General features: G+C 39.3%; 1 protein-coding gene across 1 annotated transcript in view; it reads right to left on the bottom strand.

Annotated features, from left to right (window-relative positions):
* Positions 1-12,251: 12,251 nt before the first annotated feature.
* The window catches only part of PRKCI (protein kinase C, iota), a 71,308-nt gene continuing 56,038 nt past the window's right edge, over positions 12,252-27,521 (bottom strand). The window contains exons 13-18 of the mRNA XM_010835231.1: positions 24,179-24,266; positions 22,925-23,050; positions 21,472-21,551; positions 19,714-19,803; positions 18,858-18,973; positions 12,252-14,878 (exon numbers count right to left, since the gene is read on the bottom strand). Coding sequence (XP_010833533.1) covers positions 14,791-14,878; positions 18,858-18,973; positions 19,714-19,803; positions 21,472-21,551; positions 22,925-23,050; positions 24,179-24,266 — 588 coding nt within the window. The 3' untranslated portion in view covers positions 12,252-14,790. The remainder of the gene's footprint in view (positions 14,879-18,857; positions 18,974-19,713; positions 19,804-21,471; positions 21,552-22,924; positions 23,051-24,178; positions 24,267-27,521) is intronic.

The following is a 27,521-nucleotide window of genomic DNA, read 5'->3' as shown; positions in this document are numbered from 1 at the left end:
TGGGGGGCCTAGAGGAGGGGAGGGAAAGGAAAGAGGAGACCACCATGCCAAAGCCAAGGTGGAGGCCATAGACAGTGGCCTGGGGTGGGGCATCAGGACAAGGTTCAGAGCCCCGGTGCTGTTGTCCACATTAGGAGGAACAGAAAGGGACTTACAGGATGTGCAAGCCTGAAAGCCAGGGATTCCAGTGGACAGCTGAATAAGAGACCAGGAAACTCAATTATTGGGTCCCAGGAGCTAGGAAAGACTGTGAGCCTGATGAGGCCTCCTGAGAGCAGGCCCAGGAGGAGAGCAGTTTAGGAGCTGGAAGTTTAGCTGAGCCAGGGACTGGAGAGGGAAGTGGAAGCAGGACACAGCAGTTGCAGCTGCCAGAAACAAGAGGGGCTGTGCTGTTGACCCTGTGAACATCATTTCAGGACTTCCCACCCCTTCCTTCTTAGTCTCAAACCTATGCTGATGCCCCTCCAAGGGTCAATTCAGGGTCTCTCATCTGATGCAATTCAACCTGAAAGAAACTCTGCCTCAGCATGGTGGAGGCAGCTAGCAGGCCATCTATATCCACCCACCTCGTCTTCCTGGACTCACAGCTCCCTGACATTCCTCAGCCTCTCCTGCTTTAGGAAAAGCCAGAGGACTGAGCTCTAGCCAAAGCCATGTAAGCCTACGTGAGACAAGTCACTTCCAAGCCAGGGCCTTAGCACTTCCCATGAATATGCCTCTTAGCTTTTTCCTTTCCTAAGTCACGTAAGACCTGGTGCCCTGAATGTCAACGGGAAACAACTTCATCCTCCCAGCTCCAGAGCCAGAGCATCTGTCCTGGGCTATTAGGAGAGAAAGAAATGAACTTCCATCACCATATGGGTCTTTTTGTTAGAGCAGTGTAGCTTGCATGTGCGCATAATCTTTCACTCAGTTGTGTTGGACTCTATGTGAGCCCATGGACTGTCGTCCACCAGGCTTCTCTGTCCATGGGATTTCCCAGGCAAGAATACTGGAGTGGGTTGCCATTTCCTTCTCCAAGGGATCTTCCCAACCCAGTGATCTAACCCAAGTCTCTTGCATTTCCTGCATTGGCAGGCAGCTTCTTTACCACTGAGCCACCTGGGAAGCCCCGTAGCTTACTCTGAGTAATACTCAGTGAGGCCAGGGGTTGCCCAAGGTCCCAAAAGAATTGCTGTGAGAGACTGCTCCAGGGCGCCGCCGTTATGTGTGTTATGGGCAAGGCCGCCCATGCATACACTGAGGGACTGTTTCCATGGTAACACTAGGTCCACTAGTTTGCTTGTCTGTTCTTTGTTTGGAACATAGAAGATCTTTCCCCATATAGATGGTGTTAGAAAATGGCATGAAGATCCTCACCCCTACCCTTGTTGAACCTATAATACCAAAAGCAGTAGCTGAGTACAGTCCACTGTCATTTATCACATCTCTTTGCCTGAAAGCAGAGGGTAAAGGGAATAGAAAACTGAAAAGGGGAAATCAGACATGCTTTGTGTCAAGTCAACATTAATAGAAAGGGACTTTGTAAGGTTACTCCAGGTTTTAAAAGGAGACAAACGCTCTTTTAAATCCCAAGGGCCCAAGAACCATGCTAGCAAGGAGAGTATGAATCTTAAATGTAGACATGGAGATGTAACCATAGGGTATTCATCTTCACAATGCAAGATGTCTGAGTGTTTTGAAAGAAATTTAAAGTGACCAAATTAAAAACAAACAAACCGAAAACAAAAGTAAGGCAATTGCAGTTCTTTCCTCCCCTCCTCCAACCCCTGTGTTTCCCCAACTCATTTTAGCAGCAGAGATGGCCGTGGGGTAAGAAGAGCAGTTACTCTTGTGGTAAAGGAGGTGGGTGGGAGAGGGTGGGAGAGGAAGGGGAATTCTGGGTGGGACATTCATCACTCTCTTTAGAGGGCTCCCACATGAGGACTCCCACGGCCTGTGGGTGAGACCCTGAAGTTTTGTGAGCTTCTAGGGATAGGATTCTAACTGAGAGGTGCAAAATCTCTGTTTTCAACCTCATCCCCGCTCCAGGCCCAACGAAATCCCATCACAAGGAGCCTGGAGTACAGACCTAATTAAATACTCTTCTGGGTCTGTGAACACTGATTTTGATGGAAGAGCTTCTGAACTAGATCCTCTGCTCCCCTGGCCCAGAGCAAGCACCCAAGATACCTTGAGGGGGCTCAATGTAGAGACAAAGGGCATGGCTTCAGGGAATCATGTTGGAAAAAATTTCTCTGGGTCATCATTTCTTTGCCCCTGAGAAGAACTGAAGTTCCTCTGTAGCCAAAGCACAGCGGCAATATGTCCTGTTTACCTCTAGAAATCATCTCAAGGCATCATCCCATCAGAGACTCTTTGGCAAGGGGGTGAAGTGAGGAAGGATTAAGGTTCAGATTTCCAGAACAATATTTTCCAGTTTTGCCACCTACGCTGAAGTGGCTTTTGAGTACTTCTGAGAACCAAATCTCTCTTCAGGGCATGAAATGTGCTGTCACAGAGGATTTTCAGTGGTTACAGTGACTTATTCACCTGATTAAGGAGACAGGGGAAATATATACACCTAAATCCTCTCCAAAATTCCTCATGCAAAACAGAAAACTAATAACAAGCTAAAATTAGTCTACACTTTTCAGTCTCTACAAAGTTTCAGGGATCCCTTTCCCCTTGATTTCCATTTATTGCCTGAGTAACTTAGGGCTTTCTCTAAATGCTTCTGTTTACATCAGTGCTGGGGAATCCACAAAACCCCAGAATGATTCACTTTCCCGACTACAGCACCAAGTTCTCTAGCCTAGGTCAGCATTTAGTGCGTGGGTGAAGGCCCTTCCCTGGTTCTGTTTTCCAAACTTTATTAAAGCATAAAAAGGATCTGCGTGGTCTATAAAAAATTCTGGTTCCCTAGTCCCAGCTCTGCTGGAGCAGTGAAAGTTTCCCTGACAACCTCTACTCACAGTGAAACCACAAGCCAGTGGGAGTGCAGGGCTTTTTCCAAAGTACAGGGCTAACGTTTGCTCACTCACTCATTTATTTATTCATTTAATAAATGTTTCTGGAAGGTCTTTGTGCCAAGCATTGTTCTAGGTGCTGGGACTGCAATAGTAAATGAAATGGACATGGCCCGTGTCCTCATGGAACATACAGATGGGTGGAGTTGACAGATGATGGTAAAATAAATTGGCAGTACACCATTATACGTTGTGAGAGAGATGCTGGGAAAAAATCAAAATGTAGTGACAGAGGACAGTGCGTGTGAGCATGCTAAGTCGCTTCAGTCATGTTGGACTCTTTGCGACCATATGGCCCGCCAGGCTCCTCTGTTCATGGGATTTTCCAGGCAAGAATACTGGAGTGGGTTGCAATGTCCTTTTCCAGGGGATCTTCTCGACCCAAGGATCAAATTCATGTCTCTTACGTCTCCTGCATTGACAGACAGGTTCTTTACCACTAACACCACTTGGAAAGCCCAGAGGACAGTGGAGAGGGCTAGATAAGGGGGCCCTAGGTTGTCCTCCCTGGGGAAAAGACACACATGCCTGAAGGATATAAGGTGCCCACCTGAGCAAGGGGAAGAGGAGAGGAGGCATTGGGACAGCACGTGTTGAGACCCTTAGGTAGAAACAAGTGTGGTAGGAAAAAGATTGATTAGAGGGACTTCCCTGGTGGTCCAGTGCCTAAGATTCTGCACTCCCAATGTAGGGGACCCAGGTTCAATCCCTGGTCAGGGAGCGAGATCCCACATGCTGCAGCTCAGAGTTCACATGCCACAACCAAAAATCCTGCATGCCGCAATGCAGATAGAAAATCCTGTGTGCCGCAACTGAGACCTGGTGCAGCCAAATAAATAAATATGTTTTAAAAAGGAAAAGACTGAGTTGCAAAGAATTGGATGTGACTGAGGCGACTTAGCATGCTCACACAACTGTCCCTATCGCTGCATTTTGTTTTCTTTGCAAAGAAAGAAAGGCTGAAAGAAAGGATGGGATTTTGGTGTTTGATTGGATGTTTGATTCCCGGTCCATTGAGATGCTGGTTGCAGCTCAATGCATCTCGGCTGGTTGAGCCAGGAACCACATCTTCCTCAGAGGAAATGGAATGAGCAGGAGGGTGCTGTGTGACATAAGGGCAGAGCCACATAGCACAGGCCCCGAAGGAGAGGGGTTTTTACACAAAGGCGGAGGAGTAATAGTGCGCAGTAGTGTTCAGGGAGCAGGAGAATGCTCAATCTGGGAGCCATCAGAATGAGCAGCCTCCACTTGAGAGAGATGCAGGAATGGGCAAAGGGAAGGAGACTGCAACGAATGGGCTGAGGAGCTCAATGTCGGTTTATCCAGAAAGGAGGGTCCCAGTGGGCTCAGAGAACTGTTAGAAAGGAAAGGAAGAAAGAAGATTGAATTTGGGAAGGGCAAGAACAGAGAATGGAGATGAGGGGACAGGGCAGGCTACCTTGCTGGAGTCACATATTGGAGTGTCGCCACAAATAATAAGCATACAGGTATAACTAACTCCCAGATGTCTAAAGGAACAAACCTCCACAGTCGCCTAGTGGACTGGAGGTGTGTGTGTTTTGGGGGGCACCCTGGCTTCCCAGAGCAACCTGAATGTCATTGTCTTCTTTTTTTTTTTAATGTATTTATTTCTAATTGAAGGATAATTGCTTCACAATATTATGCTGGTTTCTGTCATACGTCAACATGAATCAGCCAAAGGTACACATATGTCCCCTCCCTCTTGAACCTTCCTCCCACCTCCCACCCCATGCCAGCCCCCTAAGTTGTCACAGAGTCCCAGTTTGAGTTCCCTAAGGCATACAGCAAATTCCCACTGGCTAAGTTACATATGACAGTGTATATGCTTCCATACTGCTCTCTCCATTTGTCCCACACTCTTCTTCCCCAACCTGTGTCCACAAGTCTTTTCTCTATGTCTGCCTCTCCATTGCTTCTCTGCAAATACGTTCATCAGTACCATCTTTCTAGATTCCATATATATGCATTAATATACAATATTAGTTTTTTTTTTTGAATTACCTCACTCTATATAATAGGCTCTAGGTTCATCCACCTTATTAGAACTGACTCAAATGTATTCCTTTTTATGGCTGAGTAGTTAATTCCATTGTATATGTGTACCACAGCTTCTTTATCCATTCATCTGTCAATGGACATCTAGGTTGCTTCCATGCTCTGTCTATTGCAAATAGTGCTGCAATGAGCATTGGGATACATGTGTCTTTTTCAATTTTGGTTTCCTCAGGGTATATGCCTAGGAGTGGGAATGCTGGGTCGTATGGTGTTTTTTTTCCTAGTTTTTTAAGGAATCTCTATACCATCTTCCATAGTGGCTGTATCAATTTACATTCCCACTAGCAATGCAAGAGGGTTCCCTTTTCTCCACACCCTCTCCAGGATTTATTGTTTGTAGACTTTTTGCTGAGGACCATTCTGACTGGTGTGAGGTGCTATCTCATTGTAGTTTTGATTTGCATTTCTCTAATAATGAGCGATGTTGAGCATCTTTTCATGTGCTTATTAGCCATTTGCATGTCTTCTTTGGAGAAATGTCTGTTTAGGTCTCCTACCCACATTTTGATTGTTGTTCAATTGCTCACTTGTGTCCAACTCTTTGCAACCCCATGGACTGTAGCCTGCCAGGCCCCTCTTTTCATGGGATTCCCCAGGCAAGAATACTGGAGTGGTTTGCCATTTCCTTCTCTAATCCTGAACTTCTAGATCAGAGGAAATCGTGGTTGGGTGAGGCCAGCCACAGGATTATTTCATTGGTTAGGTGTTGAGGTCCTTTAATGGACGGGAACCTGGCGGTCCGGAGTCGACCGATAAGAAAGTAAAGGAGAGAGAAAGAGGCTGATTATTTCTTGGTTTACGCAGAAAGCCAATAAAGCCCCTGCAGGGGCTTGCTCTGTTCACGAAGGCCTCAGGCACCCTCTCAATGGGGTGAAGGCGCAGAGTGCCTTCTCCAGAGGGTCTTAGAAGCCTGGGCAGGAAAGTGAACTCAGAGAGCCTCTGCTCTCTAGGGGATCAGCCTGAAAAAGAGAGAGAGGGGGAGAGAGAGAGAGAGAGAGAAAGAAAGAGAAAGAAAGACATGGGGACCAGAGCTCTGATGGAGCAAAGGTGTTTTAATCAACATGGTGGGGGCATATATACTGTCTTACAAGGTAGTTATTCTCAGCAAAGATAAAGATTAAAATTCCAGACTTACAAAACATAGGCGATCCATATTAAAGAGAGAGAGTTGTAAACAATCACTTTTACGTATGGTTCACAAGAAGGAAGAGGGTACTTATCATTGTATAGAAAAACTAATGAAGGAAATGCCTGGATTTCCCAGCCCGCAGGAGAAGCTTGCCTCTCCTCTTAATTCCTGAATATTCAGGAATTAATAAGGAACAGAGAATTCCTGACAGATCCAGAACAGCACACAGGAAGCCTCCTGTTAAATGCTTCCTGACAGTCAGGTTCACACCAAATCTTGGACAGAAGCAACAGTTTCTGATGGGCTATCACACAGTTCTGAGTGCTTGAAAGAAAAGCATCCTGGGCTGCTCAAGAAAGGGTAAAACAGGTAGCTAGTGGGAAGCTACAGTATAGTGCAGGGAACTCAGTTCAGTGTTCTGTGGTGACCTAGATGGATGGGATGGGGCAGTGGGTAGGGAGGGAGGGAGATCCAAGAGGGAAAGGATATATGTATACATTCAGTTGATTCACTTTGTTATGTAGCAGAAACTAACACAACCTTGTAAAGCAACCACATTGTTGTGTTAGTCACTCAGTTGTGTCCGACTCTTTGTGACCCCATAGACTGCAGCCCACCTGGATCCTCTGTCCATGGACTTCTTCAGGCAAGAATACTGGAGTGGGTTGCCACTTCCTTCTCCAAAAGCAACTATACCCCAATTTTAAAAAGTATATTTCATATATTTATGAAGTGGGAGTCGCAGAGCATGGAAAGATGGAGCACACTATCTCAGGAAAAGGCTGGCAGGTTTGAGCCAACATGGATGGTTGCAGAGAAGAGGCCAAGACCAGACTTACAGAGCTGACCCTCAAGGAGTTAGCTAGACAGAGTTAGAAGAATAGTGAATTGATTAGTTGTAATTTCTCAGGAGACAGAATTTGGAGCAAATGTTACATAACTGTCTTGAGAGGCCATAGGCATTGGAATCATATGGACCTTGAGCAAGTTACTTAAGCTCCCTAAAACTTCACTCCCCCCCCCGCCCCCCGTCAGTTGGTGAAAATAGGACATAATACAGGCTATCGGGTCTCTGAATTGAACTTGAGACCACCTGAGGTGCTGGCCTCAGTTCCCACCTACACAGGCTTCAGTTCAGTAGTTCTGGAATAAGAAACAATCGCCGGATTGTTAGGATTAAATGAGACGTGCGTGAAATGTTTAGCGCATGCCTGGCCCATGTCAGCTATTAAAATCCATAAATAGTATTTCTATTTGGGTGGACTCAACAGCAAGGAGCAACTTTCTTTGGAAAACTTAACTTCCTTTGGCATCACTGAAAATTAAACAGAAGTAAAAATCACCAGTCCTCATCATAAGTACAAGCTTTCCTTTTATATTTTGAAACACATAAAGGAATTCTTTTTTTTTTCTCTTTTCTTTATTTCTATCACAACAGAAATTTGTAAAAATATATTTATCTATTCCCCATTTTTTGGGTAAAATATATGCCTTTAAACCTTTAACATAGTTGTGGTACAATATAAGCTACAGAGGTAAAGTCTAGTGATTTACAATTTTAAAGGTTATAGTTATAGTTTAAAGGTTATATTAACTTATAGTTAATATAAAATATTGGCTATATTCCTATGTTGCACACTATATCCTTGTAGCTTATTTTGTACCTAATAGTTTGTACCTCTGAGTCTCCCACCCTATTATTACCCCTTCCCCTTTCCCTCTCCCACTGGTAGTCACTAGCTTGTTCTAGATACACTGCATGATACCACTTATATTTAGAATCTAAGAAGTACAATAAACTACTGAATATAACAAAAAAGAGAAAAAAAGCAGACTCACAAAAAGGAATTCTTATACTTTTAAGAATACTTTGTAAGTGGAGAGATTTCATACTTCCTAGTTGCTCTTACTATCAAGTTACAATATGAAGATTATCAAGTGGTGTCAACATCACAACAAATCTAAAAAAAGTTGTTGATGAAAAACCTGTGAAGGAGAAGGTGTGAGGTTGTTTAGCGCAACTCATGGCAACACTGTAGAGTTATTTTCAGCAGTGAAGTAAATAACTGCCTGGAACTGAAGCATTCTCCAAGATTAATTTTCAATGGAATTAGCAGGAAAATGTCTTTCCTTGGCAAACGGATTCTTTCAACTATTTACTTGCAGTACAAAAGTGTTTAGTATTTGTGAAATAGCAACATAGTTAAAAAAAAGTTTCTTGAAATCATGTCTTCAATGAATTCAAACATTCATGGGTTAAATCTGGGATGACACGCAATTGTTGATATAGAAATTTCCACAACTAAAGACTAGAGAATTTCTTTCACTTTGTTTTAATTGAATCCGTATTTAAATGACTAAAAATCAGCTCTGGTTTTATTTTCAGCTAAAGGTATCATGCACAGGTGGAAAATTGCCTAGACAGCATGAAATATGACATGACTGGCCTCTTGCTGGTTATATCCCCAGTCCCCAGCACATAGTGGGTCCTAATTTGTGTTGACTAAATATGGAAGATCTAACACCCTAAAGAGTTTCTAAAGAAGGCAAAGCAGTTCTATGACAGCTTGCCAGACTCCCAGATAACTATGTGAGATTTCCTTCAAAAGAGCAATTCAAATGTTGAATTTGAATAGTTCTGTAAAATCCACACACACATGATGAGCACCTGGAACCTCTTGGTAATTGGCTTGTAGTAAACACACTGCCTCCTTCAGAGGGTGAAAGTGCTGGTAACTTTGACCTTCATTACAGCAAGAGACTGGCCTCTGGTGGTGGTGAAGCAGATGGAATCACCCATCTGCGACAGAACGCTGCTACTTCCCCTTTCCACGTCAGACCTCACTACTTGGGAGAGAATGTTAATTTTTATTTTAATCATAGGAAATATCCCCTACCTAAAAGGGTGGCATACACATCAACATCTTTTTCGTTTTAAACCTAAGCCAATTTTTCTGGAATGAATGAATTCATTTATTCCTTACAATAAAACTTTTCCATTACAATATTGTAATTACTCTCTAATCAAAAATAAAAATTAAAAAAACTTCTCCAAATCCTGTAGAATCAGCATAGTGCTAGACACACTACATAGCCTTCAAATAAAATTTGAAATATGAAATGAAATAAAATTTTAAACCTAAAGACGGTAAGAATAATGTAGTAAAATATCCTCTTTAACACAGATTCAGATTTCTTCTTTAAAATATTGTTTCAAATTGAGTAAACTTTCAAATGATTCACAAGTGCAAACATTTTCTTAAATTTAAATATCTGATTGTTAAGTAAAAATCAAGAGCCAAGAAAGTATTTTTTCTGTAAAAAAGATCATAAAATGTGAGTTAGAATTAGGTTTCTGTACTTAACTGTCTTTACCATGATTTTTCCTCCTAAATATATCATAAATAACATAAAAAGTCATCAAGTAAAACCACCCACATTGCAGATAGTTTACATGATGGAAGGTTTAAACCTGGTTACATGGCACTACTTCTAGAAACCCAGCAACGCTTCACTTTTTCAGGAAAATCAAAGCATCGAATTAAGGATTTTGCTAAAGCCTTTCAATGGGCTCTTTTTTCCCCTCCCCCACAGGGTTCTTTATTACAAAATTAGAATTTGCTTCGGACTTGCTAAACTGTCAATGGAAACTTGAGCTAAATCTCTCTCAAGTCTAGTGAATACGTCTAGCATGGGGTTTAACTTTTATAGCCCGTAAAAGATCATATGAAACAGCCGCTTTATTCTTAGAAAACCTGTAATTCCATTTTCTTCAGTAAAAATAGTAATTGGAGTACAAATATATGTTAATGCCAGTAAGGCACAGATTGCTATGTAAAGGTGAACTGCACTGTCACATTTCAAGCAAAAAATCATCTCAAATTCTGAGCTGGATTCATCTTAATTATAAATTTCAGAGATGAACTGTTAAAAAATCTAAGCAGAAGCATCTGACAATTTTCTCTCCCATTTTCACGTAACTTTCAACTCATATTTCTGAGCACAAAACCCAAAAATCATCTTATATATGAATACTCTCTCTATATATATATTTATGTATATATTGTGTGCATATATATACATATTACAGATAAATATCTAAGTTATGTATATTTGAATTCATAAAGCTTTTTGGAATCTACCATAAACCTAAAATAAATGTCAAGTAAAAATTCATACAAGTTTTACTGGTAAAGCTGATAACCTATCATGGCCACATAATATTTTACTGCGTTTATTTGGCTTTTATCACTGTACATTTTTTGTGATGACAACCGTCTTTCTCAGTATGTCTGGTCTCTATCTCAAATGTCAAGGGCAGAAATTCTGTTTATTAGCCTTATTTAGCACCAAGGCTATGGTTTTTCCTGTGGTCATGTATGGATGTGAGAGTTGGACTGTGAAGAAGGCTGAGCACCAAAGAATTGATGCTTTTGAACTGTGGTGTTGGAGAAGACTCTTGAGAGTCCCTTGGACTGCAAGGAGATCCAACCAGTCCATTCTGAAGGAGATCAGCCCTGGGATTTCTTTGGAAGGACTGATGCTAAAGCTGAAACTCCAGCACTTTGGCCACCTCATGCGAAGAGTCGACTCATTGGAAAAGACTGATGCTGGGAGGGATTGGGGGCAGGAGGAGAAGGGGACAACAGAGGATGAGACGGCTGGATGGCATCACTGAGTGGATGGACGTGAGTCTGAGTGAACTCCGGGAGTTGGTGATGGACAGGGAGGCCTGGCGTGCTGCAATTCATGGGGTCGCAAAGAGTCGGACACGACTGAGCGACTGATCTGATCTGATCTGATAGGGAATGGCAACCCACTCCAGTAATGTCTGAATTCCTTGGACAGAGGAGCCTAGTGGGTTACAGTCCGAGAGTCAGACATGACTGAGCAACTAACACATTTTTTACATAGCAAATTCCAGAACATTCTGGAACAATGAACTTTGGATATAAACTACTCAGACTATATGCGTCTTAACTGATTCCTTAAGCTGTAGAGGAGAGGAAGGTAAATCTATGAAGGGAGACCACCAATTATACCAATGATTCCCCGTTGGGTGCTGTCCAGAAACCAACCTGTTGAAGACTGGAGACTGATTTTACCTTTCACAGAGAAACCGGTTGCCCTATCAATTATTTGCTCAAATGCAAAATTTCCCGAAAGCTTCAAACTCCTCTTTGGACTCTGTTTTGGTATTTTACTAACACAAAGAAAACAACCAAATTTATGGTTTGGTATAGGGGATATTTGGGGCTTTCCAGGTGGCTCAGACTGTAAGGAATCTGCCTGCAGTGCCAGAGAGGAGGGTTCAATTCCTTGGTCAGAAAGATCCCCTGGAAGAAGGCATGGCAACCCGCTCCAGTATTCTTGCATGGAGAATCCCATGGACAGAAGAGCCTGGTGGGCTAGTCCACGGGGTCACAAAAGTCAGACACGACTGAGCAACTGAACACGCATGCACGCATAGGGGATATTACGATAAAATAATAGAAAAGACACAGGAGATCAGTCTTTGGTGGTTTTAATATACCAGCTCTAGCTATTTCATAAGTCAATAAAAAAGAAAAGCACTTTGAATTTCATTCTCCTTGTAAAAGAAAAGAAAGGTTAAGTAATGTTGAAGAGGTTTGGAAGTGTGAGACGCCAGGCTCATGCTTGTTTATAGAACACTAGCTACAGCTGAGAAAGGAGAAGTTCTGGAACTCTAGAATAGATCACTGTAGAACATACTGTTCTGTTTAAATTTAGTTTTAAATTCAGTTTTAAAACTAGTTAAAATGCTCTCTCTTCAGCTGATTTTTTACTAATTTGTTTTCCAACATAAGAGATGCATAGACGGGTGAGTTTAAAAATACACTGAACAATATTTTATGAGTAAATGTCTACAATATGGCATGAGAACTACCAGAATGCTGCTCTAAGTACAGCAAAATTCCAAACCCTAAAATTTTCATTTTTCTTCTTGAACCAATTTTGAATACACCTTTGTTCTTACACAAAGCTCTGATACACTACATAGTAAACATGCTCCAATCCTGATGAGTATTAAACATTTTATTTAAAGATTTTAAAGTAAAATTTAAAAAAAGGTACACAAATACAGATTACATTAGACCAAGGCAGTATTCTACATGACAAAAATCAAAACAAAAAAAATTATTTTAAGTAAATGTACAGGTACTAAACAAGCATAATACCTGAAATCCTTTTCAGGCTCAGGCTGCATACACAGAAAATGATTCGACCACATACATGCTTATGTAAAATAAATTGTTTCTTAGAACACCAAAATTCCAACCATTCTGTCAACTGTCTTAGTCCCCTGGTGAGTATTTGAGACAACTTCTATGTAATATAAAAAGAACTGTCATGGCACATAAGGACTACAAAAAAACAAAACACAGTTAAAAACATATTTGTAATGCAATTCAGTATAAAATATACACAGTAAATCTTAGTTTAAAAAAAATTAAAAAAAAAAAAAAAAGGCCACCCTGAATAACGGTTAAAACCTCATCACAGAAAAATGTCTCATCATTTGTAACATTGATAGAAAACTGATACATTTTTTAAGGAGATATCTAACTTGAAGTCAATTATTGAAAATTTATTTGAAATTGTAGATAAGATAGTAACTATCTAACCCTTCTCAAAATGTTTTATCATGAATACTCTTTCTAATATGTAACTAAAGACAAAATAAAAGTAACTAAAAAAACAAACCTGCTTCTCAAACTGAGGTCCTGAGACCCAACAGAATTCTAAGGTGGATCCAACAATGTGCTTTTTACAACAAACTTACTAGGTGATTATTCCACATTCTAAAATTTGAGAACAAACGTCCTAAGGAAAATAGTACCATTTAAAAGCAAGATCATAAAGTATTTTCTGATATGTCAAAAATTTTTATAAATTTATGATTTGAAGTAAATACTGTTTTTTCTCCTAAAACAAGTTTCAGGTCTTAAGAGAAACATATATACTTCTTAAATAAACATGTGAACTATATAAACATTTCCTTTGAGGTTTCACTGCTTTCAGACTTATTCAAAGAAAAGAGAGTATACATGGACAGAAACTTTGGAAAAATTACATTTCAAATGAAATGTAGCAATCCCGTCAAAAAAGAGACAATTTATTAAATGCCTACATATACTAAGTCATTTTAAATTTAAGACTAGATATCTTTCCTAAAAGTTACATTTTACTAAGACTGGACATTTATAAGTAATTTAAATGATCATGCTTATTTTTTAAGTCCCTTTTCATAAAAAAATATTTAAAAATAAACAACAGGACACTATCATTGGCATCACTTTAAATAATAATTGTTAAGCACTAATATTAAAAATAATCTGAAGAACTCTGCCCCTGATATGTATTCTACTCTGATTACATGTATTAGCTACTTCACTAAAACTCACTTAAGCAGTTGGAACTGTGATGAGTGTGAATGTGTGTGCATATCCTGAACATTTATTCATGTTTATTCTTTTTTTCCTGAATTTCATTGAAGGCTCCAAAACAGGATATGAAAGTATGGTTTGGGGAAAAAAAAGCATGGTTAAGACACTATTTGGAAGATAAATTATTTTCCTTTATACTGAATTACAAGGAAAAAATAGTATACATTCTGTGTCCACTGGATAATGGAGTGTTCTTACAAGTTTTTGGTAACAAGCTAGTGCTTCCTTATTATTTAGATCAAATCACAAAAGGAGACTGTGGGATTTACTTTCCAATAAAAAATAAATATTACCATTGCACTTTTTTTTTTTTAAGTGTTTTTAATTTTTTTTTTTTTTAATATACTGAGAAGTGTTCCACTTAACAGAAGTCTGGGTTCTCTGAACTACATTTATTAACATTCCAGTTACAGTTCCCACTGCAGGGACAAACTCAGAAGCTAACCCCTCACTATAAAAGAAATCACTTGAATCAGTTTTTCAAAGCCAGCCAGCTAATAATTTGGAATTTGGTTCTTAATAAAATGTGTCCATTCTCTTCCTCAGAAGACTCTGTATTCCTCAATTCTAAGCAACCAACATCTTGTATTAATAATTGTTGCCTTAAAAATCAATAAATTAGTCTTCTAAGGCAATGACAGAATTTGCAGCTGAATTTTTAAACATGAATAACTCAGAAAGTAACAGGTAATATAACAAGTTGTATTTCGAATTACTCTTTTATTCCAAAATTAAATACTTAAGTGACCTCATGAATATGACAAAAATCATAGGAGGTTTATGATACCCCACCACGTCCCTTAATGCAACAGAAACTCTTTTTAGTGAGTATTTCCTTTGCACAAAAAAGACAACTTTATTATTCATCAGTAGGTTGCTGGATTACCAGTGTAACTAAATTTTGACACGATTGTCTGGAAAGTAGTTTCATCTTTTTCGTAGTTAAACTGAGATGTAACCATTGACTTTTACAGCCAACAGCAGAAGGTACTGAGTGTTTTTTCTGTAGGTGAAAAATATAAAATGGTTCATTGCATCCGGACTGGTAAGAAGTTTATCCATGCATTAAATGGTAACACAAGCAAAATGCACAGTTGAGCAGGGACGATCAGACACATTCTTCTGCAGACATCAAGAGAGGATTAATGTACTCAAAACCTTCAAATTCAGACTGATCGATCTTCCTCACAATGTCACTGTTGAAAGAAAAATAATGTTCACCATTAAGATTTCTTTGATTTTTTTTTCTTAAATGGTAAAATAAGATTAAAAATTAAAAATAAGGCTAATTTATAAATTATGGGGGGAAAATCTACAAGTTTTTAGATTAACCCCCAAACATTTTCTAGAAGAATCAGCAGTACTGAAAATCAGAAAAGACTTATAATCCCATGAGCAAGTTTGGAACCAAAAGGTAGTCCAAAACTGAAGACTGGGAATAAAAAAGGCACAAATAGTCACAATTTTAGGTAATCTTAATTTCTGACCTAAACAACATTCTTGCCTTGAAAATCCCATGGATGGAGGAGCCTGGTAGGCTGCAGTCCATGGGGTCGCTAAGAGTCGGGCACAACTGAACGACTTCACTTCCACTTTTCACTTTCATTCATTGGAGAAGGAAATGGCAACCCACTTCATATTCTTGCCTGGAGAATTCCAGGGACAGAGGAGCCTGGTGGGCTGCCGTCTATGGGGTCGCACAGAGTTGGACACAACTGAAGCGACTTAGCAGCAGCAAACAACATCATAACTATAGGTGAACACCTAGGGCTGAATCAGCATGCAATTTAGTGGACTGTATAGGCCATGGGGTCGCAAAGGGTCAGACACGATCGAGCGACTTTCACTTCAACAACCAGATGGAACATGGTGAAGAGAAAGCCCAGAAGTTAACCAAAACGAAAAAACCAGAGGAAGTACTCTGAAAGATCCAGAGGGCCACCACAGGGAGGCAGTGGGTCACAGGGAGCAGAGAGGCTGGCATTCTGCTACACTGGGCTTCTAGTTAAGTATACAAGACCATTACCATCAAATATTTTAGTACTTAAATGTACCTATCATACTGCAGAGAACAAAGTTACACAGGATATGGCCCCTTCCTTCAAGAGGGAAGGTACTTCATATAACAAAACAGTACCTGCTAAGTCTCCTACACGACAAGCTAAGGCCCTGCTCTAACCACTGCTGCTGCTGCTGCTGCTAAGTTGCTTCAGTCCTGTCCAACTCTGTGCGACCCCATGGACCGTAGCCTACCAGGCTCCTCCGTCCATGGGATTTTCCAGGCAAGAGTACTGGAGTGGGGTGCCATCACCTTCTCCGGCTCTAACCACTGCTGCTGCTAAGTCACTTCAGTTGTGTCCGACTCTGTGTGATCCCACAGACGGCAGCCCACCAGGCTCCCCTGTCCCTGGGATTCTCCAGGCAAGAACACTGGAGTGGGTTGCCATTGCCTTCTCCAGGCTCTAACCACAGTTCTAAAGAAAAAGGTGACATCTACTTGGCAAAATCAAGAAAGGCAGCATCATTCCACAAACACTAACTGAATGGAATTATGAAAGACTACGGTAAGTCTGGGGAAATGTCAGTAATTTATTAGAGTTGGAGCACAGGAATAGAAGGCAGAGGATGCTGGAAGGAAGGTAATGGCTAGCTCAAAGAAGCCAGTGATGTTAACACTAAAGAGGTCCAACTTGATCTATCAAAGGTCTGATTACATCTGAGGGAGCTCTGAAAGATGGGGAAGATTTCAACAGGTGAAAAGGAAGGAGGAATAGAGAGGAAATGTTAACAGCATGCTATCAGGGAATGGTGGGTAATTGAGCCTGATGAAAACATGGCGCTTATGTTACGGTGAGAGAGATGGCTAGAAAGTCATGCTCGAGCAGATGATGGGAGACTAATTACTCACCAAGGGGACAGATTTTACCTGCTAGGCAAGGTAGGAGTTTACTGAAGGAAACTGATTAAAGGAGTTGGTACTCTGTATGTACTGAACGAGTTGTAAAGTAAAGAAGGAGCCAATTAGAAACGACATAAGTGATGAAGTAAAGGAAAAAGAGACCAGAACTTGGCAGCTGAAGGTATTATACAGTTTGGTAAGGAAGAGTTGGAGTCAACAACCACTGACTCAGATGATGGAATCTGAATAAAGGAATGCATGGTGGTACAATGAGCAGAAAAGGGTAAATTAAAAACAAGGACCCGATTGTGAACAATTTACACTTCAGATGTTTGAGGTGCTTGTCTGACAAACCAGGAGACATGTTTGAACTATTAAGGGGAAATGAAGCTCAGGGAAGATAAGAGGGCGGTGGCTCAGAGCTTTAAAAACCATTGTTCATTTATTCTTTACAGCAACCTTGGGAAGTAGGCGATATGAGTAGACACAGGCTCAGAGAAGTTATGTAACTCAGACCCAGGGTACCCTGTTGCTAAGAGGTGGTGAGGGGATTCAAATTTCCATCTTTTGATTAAATCCAGTGCTCCTTCTAATACACACTGCTGTGACAAATAATGACAAAAGGCACTATGCTAAGTACTACACATTCAAAAATAATCAAGGCTTACTGTCTACTAGTGTCTTTAGTTCAACAGTTATCTGCCTATTTAGCTGGGAGGCATTTAATAGCTGGTTTCCATGCTACGGGGCTGGCTGAAACCTCCAAGGTATAAACTGCATGTAGCAAAGACAAGGCAGTCATGAATAGAATCATGGAGCATACTAGTCTCAAGGGGACAGGGTAAATAAGATGACAAGTGGTTAAAGAGATAATGCAGAACCAGGATGGACAGCACCAACTAAAGCAGGCCATCAGTGTCAGATGCTTTACAGACATCGGAGGAGACGGGGCAGATCAAAAAATGCTTTAAAATCTAGAAATTAAGAAGCCAATTCAACCTTTAAAAGCTTAAAGAGCAGGTTCAATTGTAAAGAGGTTAAAGTGCTGGCAGCAAGAAAGTGTAAGACAGTCAATGTTGATTACTTTGAAGGAATTTAATAGAGACAGTGCTTATTTATTTTTCTTTTACCATAAGCATCTATTAAGTATTTCTGAAAAAGATTGAAGATGAAAAGAAGATGAGAGAAAAATGTGGTGGCTCAAAGAAGTGGGGAAAATTACTGAATTTGAGCATATTTATAAGCATAGAGAAGAAGCTGGAAAAGAGAAATTAAGGAAGGTGAAGGAATGGGGATAACTGACACAATGAATCCTGGAGGAAATGAAGGAAACAGATTGAGAAAGTGGGAGGCTACCCCATGCATAAGAGGGAGAGCCTTCCAAGAAGCAGGAAGCAGCAAAAGTTTGGGACGAGTTAGAGAGCACTTCTGAGACACAAGGCGGTCTGGTGATGGCTGGAAATGGAGCAAGCTCACAGTAGGGAGGTCTCAACCCTGGCAGGCCACTCAAGGCAAGGTTAATCCACTTAGACTGATGGAGGCAGGGGGAGCACTGAAGGCTTCTAAAATGTAGAGAGAGTTTGGAACAGCTGCGGTGAGGAATGTGATAAGAACTAACCAGATGTTAAAGTAAAATGACTGCCAAGCAGAAAAGGCTTCCATGACATGACAGAATGAATCAGTTAACGACAGCTGAGGATCAAATATCCCCAAGTTATTCTAAGCCATATCTTTCAAAGATATAAACACAAAAAGTAAGTCAGATCACTGCTGCCTGGATCTGACACACTGATGTAATCTTTTTAAAAAGTAATTTGGCAATATATATCAAGAGCTTTAAAAACTTTAAACCCTTTGACCTAATTCCCCTTCTAGGAATCTATCTAAAGGTAATACTCAGGAACTCAGACCAAGATGGTCACTATCACAGTGGGAAGCAGTGCAGTGCAGTGCAAAGAGCACAGGCCTTAGTCAGACTTGGGTTTGAATCCTGGCTCTGTCAACTCACAGCTGCATAACCTTGCTTAACCTCTCTGAGCCTTGGTTTCCTCGCCTGTAAAATGAGGTTTGTAAGACTGCTGTTGAGAATTAGAGGCAATACGTGTCAGCAAAGGAGAAAATGACAAGTACTGTTTTTATAACTGTATAATTCAAATGTCCTGTAACTGGATGATTAGATAAAATCAGATAATCTGATCATGGAACACTGTGTAGTTATTAAAAAATGGGACTATCAAAGCACTTTAAAAAATATTTCAGTCTACAGAAATACTTACTCATCATCAGGAGTGAGCTGGACAGGTTCATTAGTAAACTGAGAATCAAAGTTGTCCAAACCAAATTCCCCAGAAATATTTGGTTTAAACGGAGGTACCACCTGCTTTTGCTCCATCTAGAAGAGACATAATGGGTGACAGCTCAAGCCCACATTCTTAGAAAAATTCCACCTCTGTGCTTCTCCTCTGTCCTTAGGTATTTCCCAGTCTTATTAAAGTGAGTCCCTGGGCCTGGTTCTACAATATTCATATGATGGAAATAATGACAAATCTGAACACTGATGCAGGTCCCAATACTACTACAACCTGCTCCATTAAATTAATATTCTAAGCTTTCACAGTTTTAAATGCTTTTTAAAAAGCACTTAGAATTTTGTTGTTTTTTGTCATTTAAAGTGATTTTAAAACAACAAAATTCTGTAAAGCAATTATCCTTCAATTAAAAAATAAATTTTTAAAAAGGCACTTTAGAGAGTGGTTTTAAGTTATGTAAGCTGTGATACACTGGTTTTTCAATATTCTTTTACATTAATAAATTTTGGCCCAAGAAAATAATGAAAACTAATATTGGAAGGACTGATGCTGAAGCTCCAATACTTAGGCCACCTGATGTCAAGAGCTGACTCATTGCAAAAGACTCTGATGCTGGGAAAGATTGAGGGCAAGAGAAGGGGACAACAGAGGATGAAATGATTGGGTGGCATCACCAACTCAATGGACATGAGTTTGAGCAAACTCTGGGAGACAGTGAAGGACAGGGAAGACTGGCGTGTTGCATTCCATGGGGTCACAAAGAGTCGGACAGGACTTAGCAACTGAACAACAACAATATATAAAATAATCAAAATGTACATACCATATCCCAATCAACATTTCGGAAGAATGGGTGTCCCTGAATATCAGCAAATCCTGTTTGTGGATGACAACCCAATCGTTCCTTTGGGTCCTATGGTGGAAATGTTTCAAGAGCTGGGTGAATACTCTGCTTCAGAATAAATCACCCTTGTGACCTGTGTTTTGTGTCTGTTATATGATACCTTTATATCTGAAATCAGAATGGTCTACCTTTCATTTCTAGAAAATATAACACTAGATAATCAAAGGAGTATCTGATGCTTGTGGCAAGCAAGATTTCCTCACAGCTCTTCTCCAGCTATCCTTGTAACTCAAGTGGAGAGATGTTACCACACCTTGCTAAAGAAAAATGGGAAGAAGACAGAGAGAGCAGCAGAATTATTTGGGCAGTACCCAACTCTTTCTTTGACACGGGCTGGAGTGATACTCAAAACACACAAACCCTCGAACTTCACCAGTTTGTTTTTAGCTCAATTTAAAAGCCCTGTGTCCAATTATAGCAACAACCATAATTTGTGTACAACAACGATACAACCATTATCTGAATCACTGGACTGAGAAGCAGCCTGCAAATTATACAACTATCGTGAATGAGAACATGTTTCCATTTTCCTCTGTGGCAAAAGGCATTCTGCTTTGCATACTGACACTTCTCACCTTCATTTTTCACTGTGTTAAAACTAAGGTTTCCAGTTTAAATCTTTCCTCACATAAAATACTCATTTAAAACAAGCTTGAATTTATTTTATTAAAACTCATTATCTTATTTATCTCAGAAAATAAACACACGTCAACCTACTTTCTAACCTACCATTTATTTTTAAACAAGATTTTTAAAGTAAGAGGATGGAAAACTGGTTGGTGGTGTGGAAAGAAACCTACACATTTGGTGTTAGAGTGTTATGAATAAACATAATTCAGAGTCATAATTTTAGATCCTAAAACTTTTCTAGGGACTTCCCCGCTGGTCCAGTGGCTAAGACTGTGCTCCCAATGGAGGGGTCCTGGGTTCAATCCCTGGTCAGGGAACTAAGAGCCTATATACTGTAACTAAGACCCAGTGCAAGCAAATAAAATATATATAAAAAAAAAAATCTTCTAGCCTATCAACTGCAACAAACAATGACAGAATGGTGTTCAGACTTTTTAAAGAGACAACATTTCAGCATTTTATTTTTTCTGAATAATTTCTAATTATAGGGTTGTGATAAGAGAATTTGCAGAGAACACTACTGTACCAAGTACTCAATAAGTTAAAACATTCTATAATAATCATCTAAAGGAAACTGAAAAAATAGAGATGGAGGTACAACTGAGGCTATCCCCAAAGATGCAGTTTTTCTCTAATTGAGCACGTGGTATTTTTTGTTTACATTAAAAACACCACACGTATGAGCCCACACACTCTGGAGCCTATGCTCCATAAGAAGAGCAGCTCTGAGTGCCACAATCAGACAAGAGTCCATGCACCACAGTGAAGACCCAGCACAGCCGAAAAGCAAAACAAAACAAACACCATACGTGATACTAAGCTAGGGGTAAACTATACTGGCAGAACGGAAAGGACGACGCATCTCAGGATCTCATTCTGTCAAGGATCTCATTCTGTCAAGGCACCCTTTGGTGAAGAGACAAGTTCCAGATCTAATGGAAAAATTATACACTTTGATGTTTTGGAATTTTATGTCGCCTGAAACTCTCCTTACCAGTGCCATTTGTATAGAGATAAATCACTAATGATTTTATATACAATTTATACCTTGTTGAGGAAGCTCTTCAGGACACTTGCAGCTTTTACAGATAAAGAACGTGGTATGCGAATTTGTTTTTCCAAAATAACTAGAAAGATAAAATTTACAGCATTATTATAATTAACTTTTACAGGGTTTTCATCTTTATATTTCTACTATAAGATATTTAAGGCATTCCAGCAGAAAACAACAGACATTACAAACACTGTCTAAGCATCTTGTGTACCTTCCCAGTCCTGTCCTTTCCTTCCTACTCAGAGCCTCTACTCTGAACAATTTTGATCACTACATGTGTAGGTTTTATTCTTTGACTACCTTACTGTGTCTGTTGCCTTATCTGTAAAATTGGAATAAAAAGAATATCTGATTCATAGGGGTGTTGCTGTTGTTTTCTATTTAGTTGCTAAGTCGTGTCCAACTTTTTTGAAACCCCATAGACTGCAGCCAGGCTCCTCTGTCCATGGGATTATTCAGGCAAGAATACTGGAGTGGGTTGCCATGCCCTCCTCCAGGGGGTCTTCCTGACCCAGGTATGGAACCTGCATCTCCTGCATTGGCAGGCAGATTCTTTACCACTGAGCCACCAACGAAGCCCTCATAGGAGAGTTATAAGGTTTAAACAGGTTAGTGTCTGTAAAATGTGTGGCATGTATTACTATATTTGATTACATTAGACTTTGCCAAATTATTTTCCAAAGTTGTCATGTCAGTTTTCACTCCATCCACCAGAGTTCCAGTTGCTTCATATCCTCACCAGCACTGTTATTAACCCTTACTCGCACTGGTGTTGTCAGACTTTAAAATTTTTGCCAAATGTGTAGGTATGAGACGGAAGCCCATTAATTTTTAATGTGCACAACCCTGACTAAGGAGGTTAAAAGTGTTTCCAGGTTTTTCACAGCAAGCTAGATTTCCTATTACATGAAATATCTATTCATTTTCTGTAATGGCCTTAGTCATTAAATGTAGAATTTTATGGCAGTTTTTGCACTTCTTTGGACGGTGTGTTCGGGGTCCTTGTGCTTGTCTGCTTGTTTCTGTTCTGTTCAGTTCTTTGTATTTCCAACTGCAGAGCTTTTTCCTTCACCTTTTGATCCTTTTTATCTCCTTAGTACTCTGCTTTTTCCCATTATTGCTCTTGGATTTATGCATTCAGGACTGTGGTCCAGGTGAAAAGACTGCCCTCTCCGGCCACACAATTCCTTCCTCCAACCTCTGTGATGTACAATCTGAAGTCACCTCCTTGTTGTTTCTGAGTATGAGAAGGTAACTGGCAACTGGGACCAAAAACTAAGCAGTAGGAACGATAGATCAAAACAACAAAAACAAACTCATGTGTTTAGGGGTATATTTTCCAGATTATTCTTCCTCTTTCTTACTAGAAAGTAATAACTATAGCTGTCTTCATTCATGCCTTAGGATGGGTTATTCACAGAGACTCTGTAAAATACTGCAAATTACCTTGAAAAAGATAATCCTCTGTGTTTTGATCAGGGTTATCCGAGCTCCCAACAATATCAAATGGAGACCTTCCTGCCATCATCTCAAACATGAGTACTCCAAGAGCCCACCAGTCGACACTGAAACCTTCAAAATGAAATTTTAAAGCAATAAATTATCCATTCCACATTCTAAAATGTCAGTAATTTGAGATTAATTTTATTACATAATTAAAAAAATAAACATAATGAAAAAGTAAACTTGAAATGCATTATCATGATCATGGCAGGCATTGAGGATTACAAGAACATTTCACTTATCAAAGAAGGGAGGTAACTAAACGATAACTTTAAAAAATAAAATATAGAAAATGAAACACGAGTTTCTCTTCCCAAATATGTTTGTTGGTTACACTAAGCTGCAGAGACCAATATGTCTATGCCAAGTTATACAATTATCCTGTACACTTTGTCCCATCAAATATGTTTGTAATTACAGACTCAAGAGCCTGCCTCTAATACTTTGTTTTGAGGACATAATTAAATTGTATTTGAAATAACCTTGCGTGGTGTGAAATTTGATCTTCTGCTACCTGATTAAAGATCCTGAAAGGACTTTGGAACCAGATTATAAGCAGCTATCAGAAATAGCCATCCTTCTTTACAACTGCTGAAATCAAAGGGCCAGAACCCAAAGGGCCAAATGTTTTCTTACGAAGGGCCAGAACCCAAAGGGCCAAATGTTCTCTTAGGATAAACACAACCTCTGGTTTCTGACAAGCAGGGAATCTTTCCTCCATCTTTCAGATTCCTGGGGGAAATACCCCAGGAAATCTGAACAACCTTACAGAAGTTTATGATTCTGAAATTACATGGTTGATTAAATCCCAACTCTGCCACTTTCCTGCTACATGACCTTGGGCAAGTTATTTAACTTTTTTGTCTACCAGTTTCCTTGTTTGTAAAATGTCAATTAATTGTGCTTATCTCATAGGATTACTAAAAGGATTAGATTAACTTAGTTAATATATGCAAACTGCTTAGCACAGTGCCAGTACTCTTAAGTGCTTGCCATATTCAAATTGGCATCCCCAAATACTATCAAAGTCCCACTGTTTCTGATTTTAGAATTTGGAGTTTCTAGTAGGTTTTAGGATGATCAAGAAAGTTTCTGTTAATAAGCTCAGTACTGAAATACTACAGTATACTGTAATGCAATTGGTATCACATCTAACCACCCTTCCATCACATGGCCAAAATACCACCAAATTATTACCATAATCTTCTCCTCTTAAGATTTCAGGAGCGATGTAATTAGGAGTACCACAGAAAGTGCTAGTTGTATCTCCTGGCCGTAATCCTTCCTTTTATTTTTAAAAAAAAAAGGAAGAAAATAATAAGATGCAATATTTGTTTTAAATTAACCTCTTTTATTTCATTTTCATATAAGGTTAGCATCTATACGTAGCATATTGAGCTTAAATAAAATATCACTAGCACAGCTGCTTTTATTATTAAAACCACAGGTTGCTACTAAATACCTTAAAGAAAACTTGACCTCATTAGATATGGTAGAATTCAATTAAGATGAAAACGGCATTTAAAATAATTTATATTCAAGTAAAATTATAATATAAAAATGTAAATTACATGAGTCAAAGGAAGCATATTTTATGAAGAAAAGCTTTTAAATCCCACTTCCTAACACAACCACGACGTATTATGTTGTTTCCCTTCTGGTCATTTCTCCTAAGTCACACATTTATTGGTTTTGCATTTTAATAGCTACAGGGTAGAGGAAATTAAGGTAGAACACACTAACGTGTACGAATAGAGCAACTACACAACAACGAATGGAACAATCACCAAGAAGCTAAAAGAAACTAGTATGCAGCTAACAACAAGCCTCAAAATACAACTAGTAAAAACGGGCAAAATAATTAAGAGGATTTCAGAGTCTCTGCTATTGTCTGAATGTTTATGTGCCCCGACACTCACATGCTGCCAACCTATGTGACAGCACTGGGAGGTGGAGCCTCTGGGGAGGTGATTCGGTCATGAGGTTGGAGCCCCATGATGGGATTCATGTTCTTACAAGAGAAAGAGAGCTAGCTCTCTGTCTGTCTCCTCACCATGTGAGGATACAATGGGAAGACAGTCATCTGCAAACCAGGAAGGGTACCTTCAGACACCAAATCTTCCAGAACCTTGATCGTGGACTTCTGTCTCCAGAACCATAAGAAATAAATGTTTGTTGTTTAAGCCACCTAACCTATGGTACCCTGTTATAGCAGCCCAGACTGATAGTACAATCCCCAATCATGACAGGTGATTTTTAAAACATCTATATAAAAAAAAAAAGGAGGAAAGATCATATAGACAAAAAATTAGTAAGCAGAGGGAGATTTGAATAAAAGCTAAAGTTTAAAATATGTATAGTATACACACATATAGAATATATATATGTGTGTGTGCGTGTGTGTGGGAAAAGGAGGGAGACAGAGACTTCTTGCATGCAAAATAGAGATTGCTAAGCTGCTAAGTCACTTCAGTCGTGTCTGACTCTGTGCGATCCCGTAGACAGCAGCCCACCAGGCTCCCCCGTCCCTGGGATTCTCCAGGCAAGAACACTGGAGTGGGTTGCCATTTCCGTCTCCAATGCATGAAAATGAAAAGTGAAAAGTGAAAGTGAAGTCGCTCAGTCATGTCCGACTCTTAGCGACCCCATGGACTGCAGCCTACCAGGCTCCTCCGTCCATGGGATTTTCCAGGCAAGAGTACTGGAGTGGGGTGCCAATTACATATGCTTTTTAAAGTACATTTGGGATACTGACCAAATACAAGGCATAAAGGAAATTTCAACATATTTCAAAGCACCATTATCATTCAGACTATTCTCTGATTAAAAGGAAATTAAATAAGAAATCAACAATAGAAAGACAATCTACCCAAACAGCCAAAACAATTTTGAGAAAGAAGAACAAAGCTGGGGGAATCACGTTACCTGATTTCAGATTATACTACAAAGCTAACGTAATGAACAGTGGGTACTGGCTCAAAAACAGGCATATAAATCAATGGAACAGAAATAGAAAGTCCAGAAATAAACCAAGCATTTATGGTTAATTATTCTATGACAAAGGAGGCAAGAATATGCAACGGAGAAAAGACAGTTTCTTCAATTAGTGGTTTTGGGAAAACTGGACAGCTGTATGTAAAAGAATAAAACTAGAACATTTTCTCCTACCATACACAAAAATAAAATAAAAACAGATTAAAGACCTAAATGTTAAGACTAGAAACCACAAAACTCCTAAAAGAAAACATAGGCAGAACATGCTTTGCTATATACTGTACCAATATGTATATTTTTTTAATCTGTCTCCTAAGCCAAAGAAAACAAAAGCAAAAATAAACAAATGGGACCTAATCAAACTTAAAGTTTTTGCACAGAAAGGAAACCATTTATAAAATACTACTAGAATACTGCTGCTACTGCTGCTGCTAAGTCACTTCAGTCATGTCTGACTCTGTGCTACCCCATAGACGGCAGCCCACCAGGCTCCCCCGTCCCTGGGATTCTCCTACTCAGCCACAAAAATGAATGAGATTTTGCCATAAACAACAACATGTATGGACTTGGAAGCTTCTATGTTTAGTGAAATAAGTCAGACAGAGAAACAAATACTGTATGCTATCACTTATATGTGGAATTTTAAAAATAAAACTAATGAATATAATAAGACAACAAAACAGACTCACAGATACAGAGAGCAAGCGAGTGGCTACCAGTGGTGTGAGTGAAGTAGCAAAGTACAGGTAGGGGATTAAGGGGTACAAACTACCATGTATAAAATAAATAAACTACAAGGATACATTGTACAGCACAGGGAATACAGTCCACATTTTATAACTATAAATGGAGTACAATCTGTAAAAACTGTGAATCACGATGTACAGTTGAAATATATAATACTGTAAATCAACCACATCTCAATTAAAATGAAAAACAAAAGTCTAAATACAAACTGAATAATACTAAATATACAATTAAACATCTGCTTTTTTTTTACTTTGTAAGTTATGTAATTTCCCATGTAATTACAGATTTCCTATTATTAATGACTACAAAATTCAACTCAACATATGTACCTAGAATTTAACCATTTCCCTATTGTTAAATTACATGGTACAAAATTCCAAACAAAAGGAGGGGGAAAATACAGACTAAAAATCAGGTCTTCTTCCCATTCTTGTCTGACATATCCAGTTTCAGCTTCTTAGAGACAACCACTGTTATATGAGGTTCTTATGAATTCCTGCAGAGATATTCCTGGTATGGGGTATGTATTTTTCTTCAGATTTTATACTATTATATATAATATGAATATAAATATCTAGAAGAAATACTTAGTAATATATATTGTGACTTCAAGGGTTTTTTAAGATCCCTAACAGGGGTATATATGTTATTTTTATATATAGGCATACCATGGAGATACTGCGGTTTGGTTTCAGATTCCAACAATAAAGTAGATATCACATAAATTGAGTCACATGAATATTTTTGATTTTCCAGTGCATGTAAAAATTATGTGTACACTACACTGTAATCCATT

Source organism: Bison bison, unplaced genomic scaffold (assembly GCF_000754665.1).
Source record: "Bison bison bison isolate TAMUID 2011002044 unplaced genomic scaffold, Bison_UMD1.0 scf7180017864040, whole genome shotgun sequence".
Taxonomy (NCBI): domain Eukaryota; kingdom Metazoa; phylum Chordata; class Mammalia; order Artiodactyla; family Bovidae; genus Bison; species Bison bison.
This window is presented reverse-complemented; position numbering and strand designations above follow the sequence as displayed.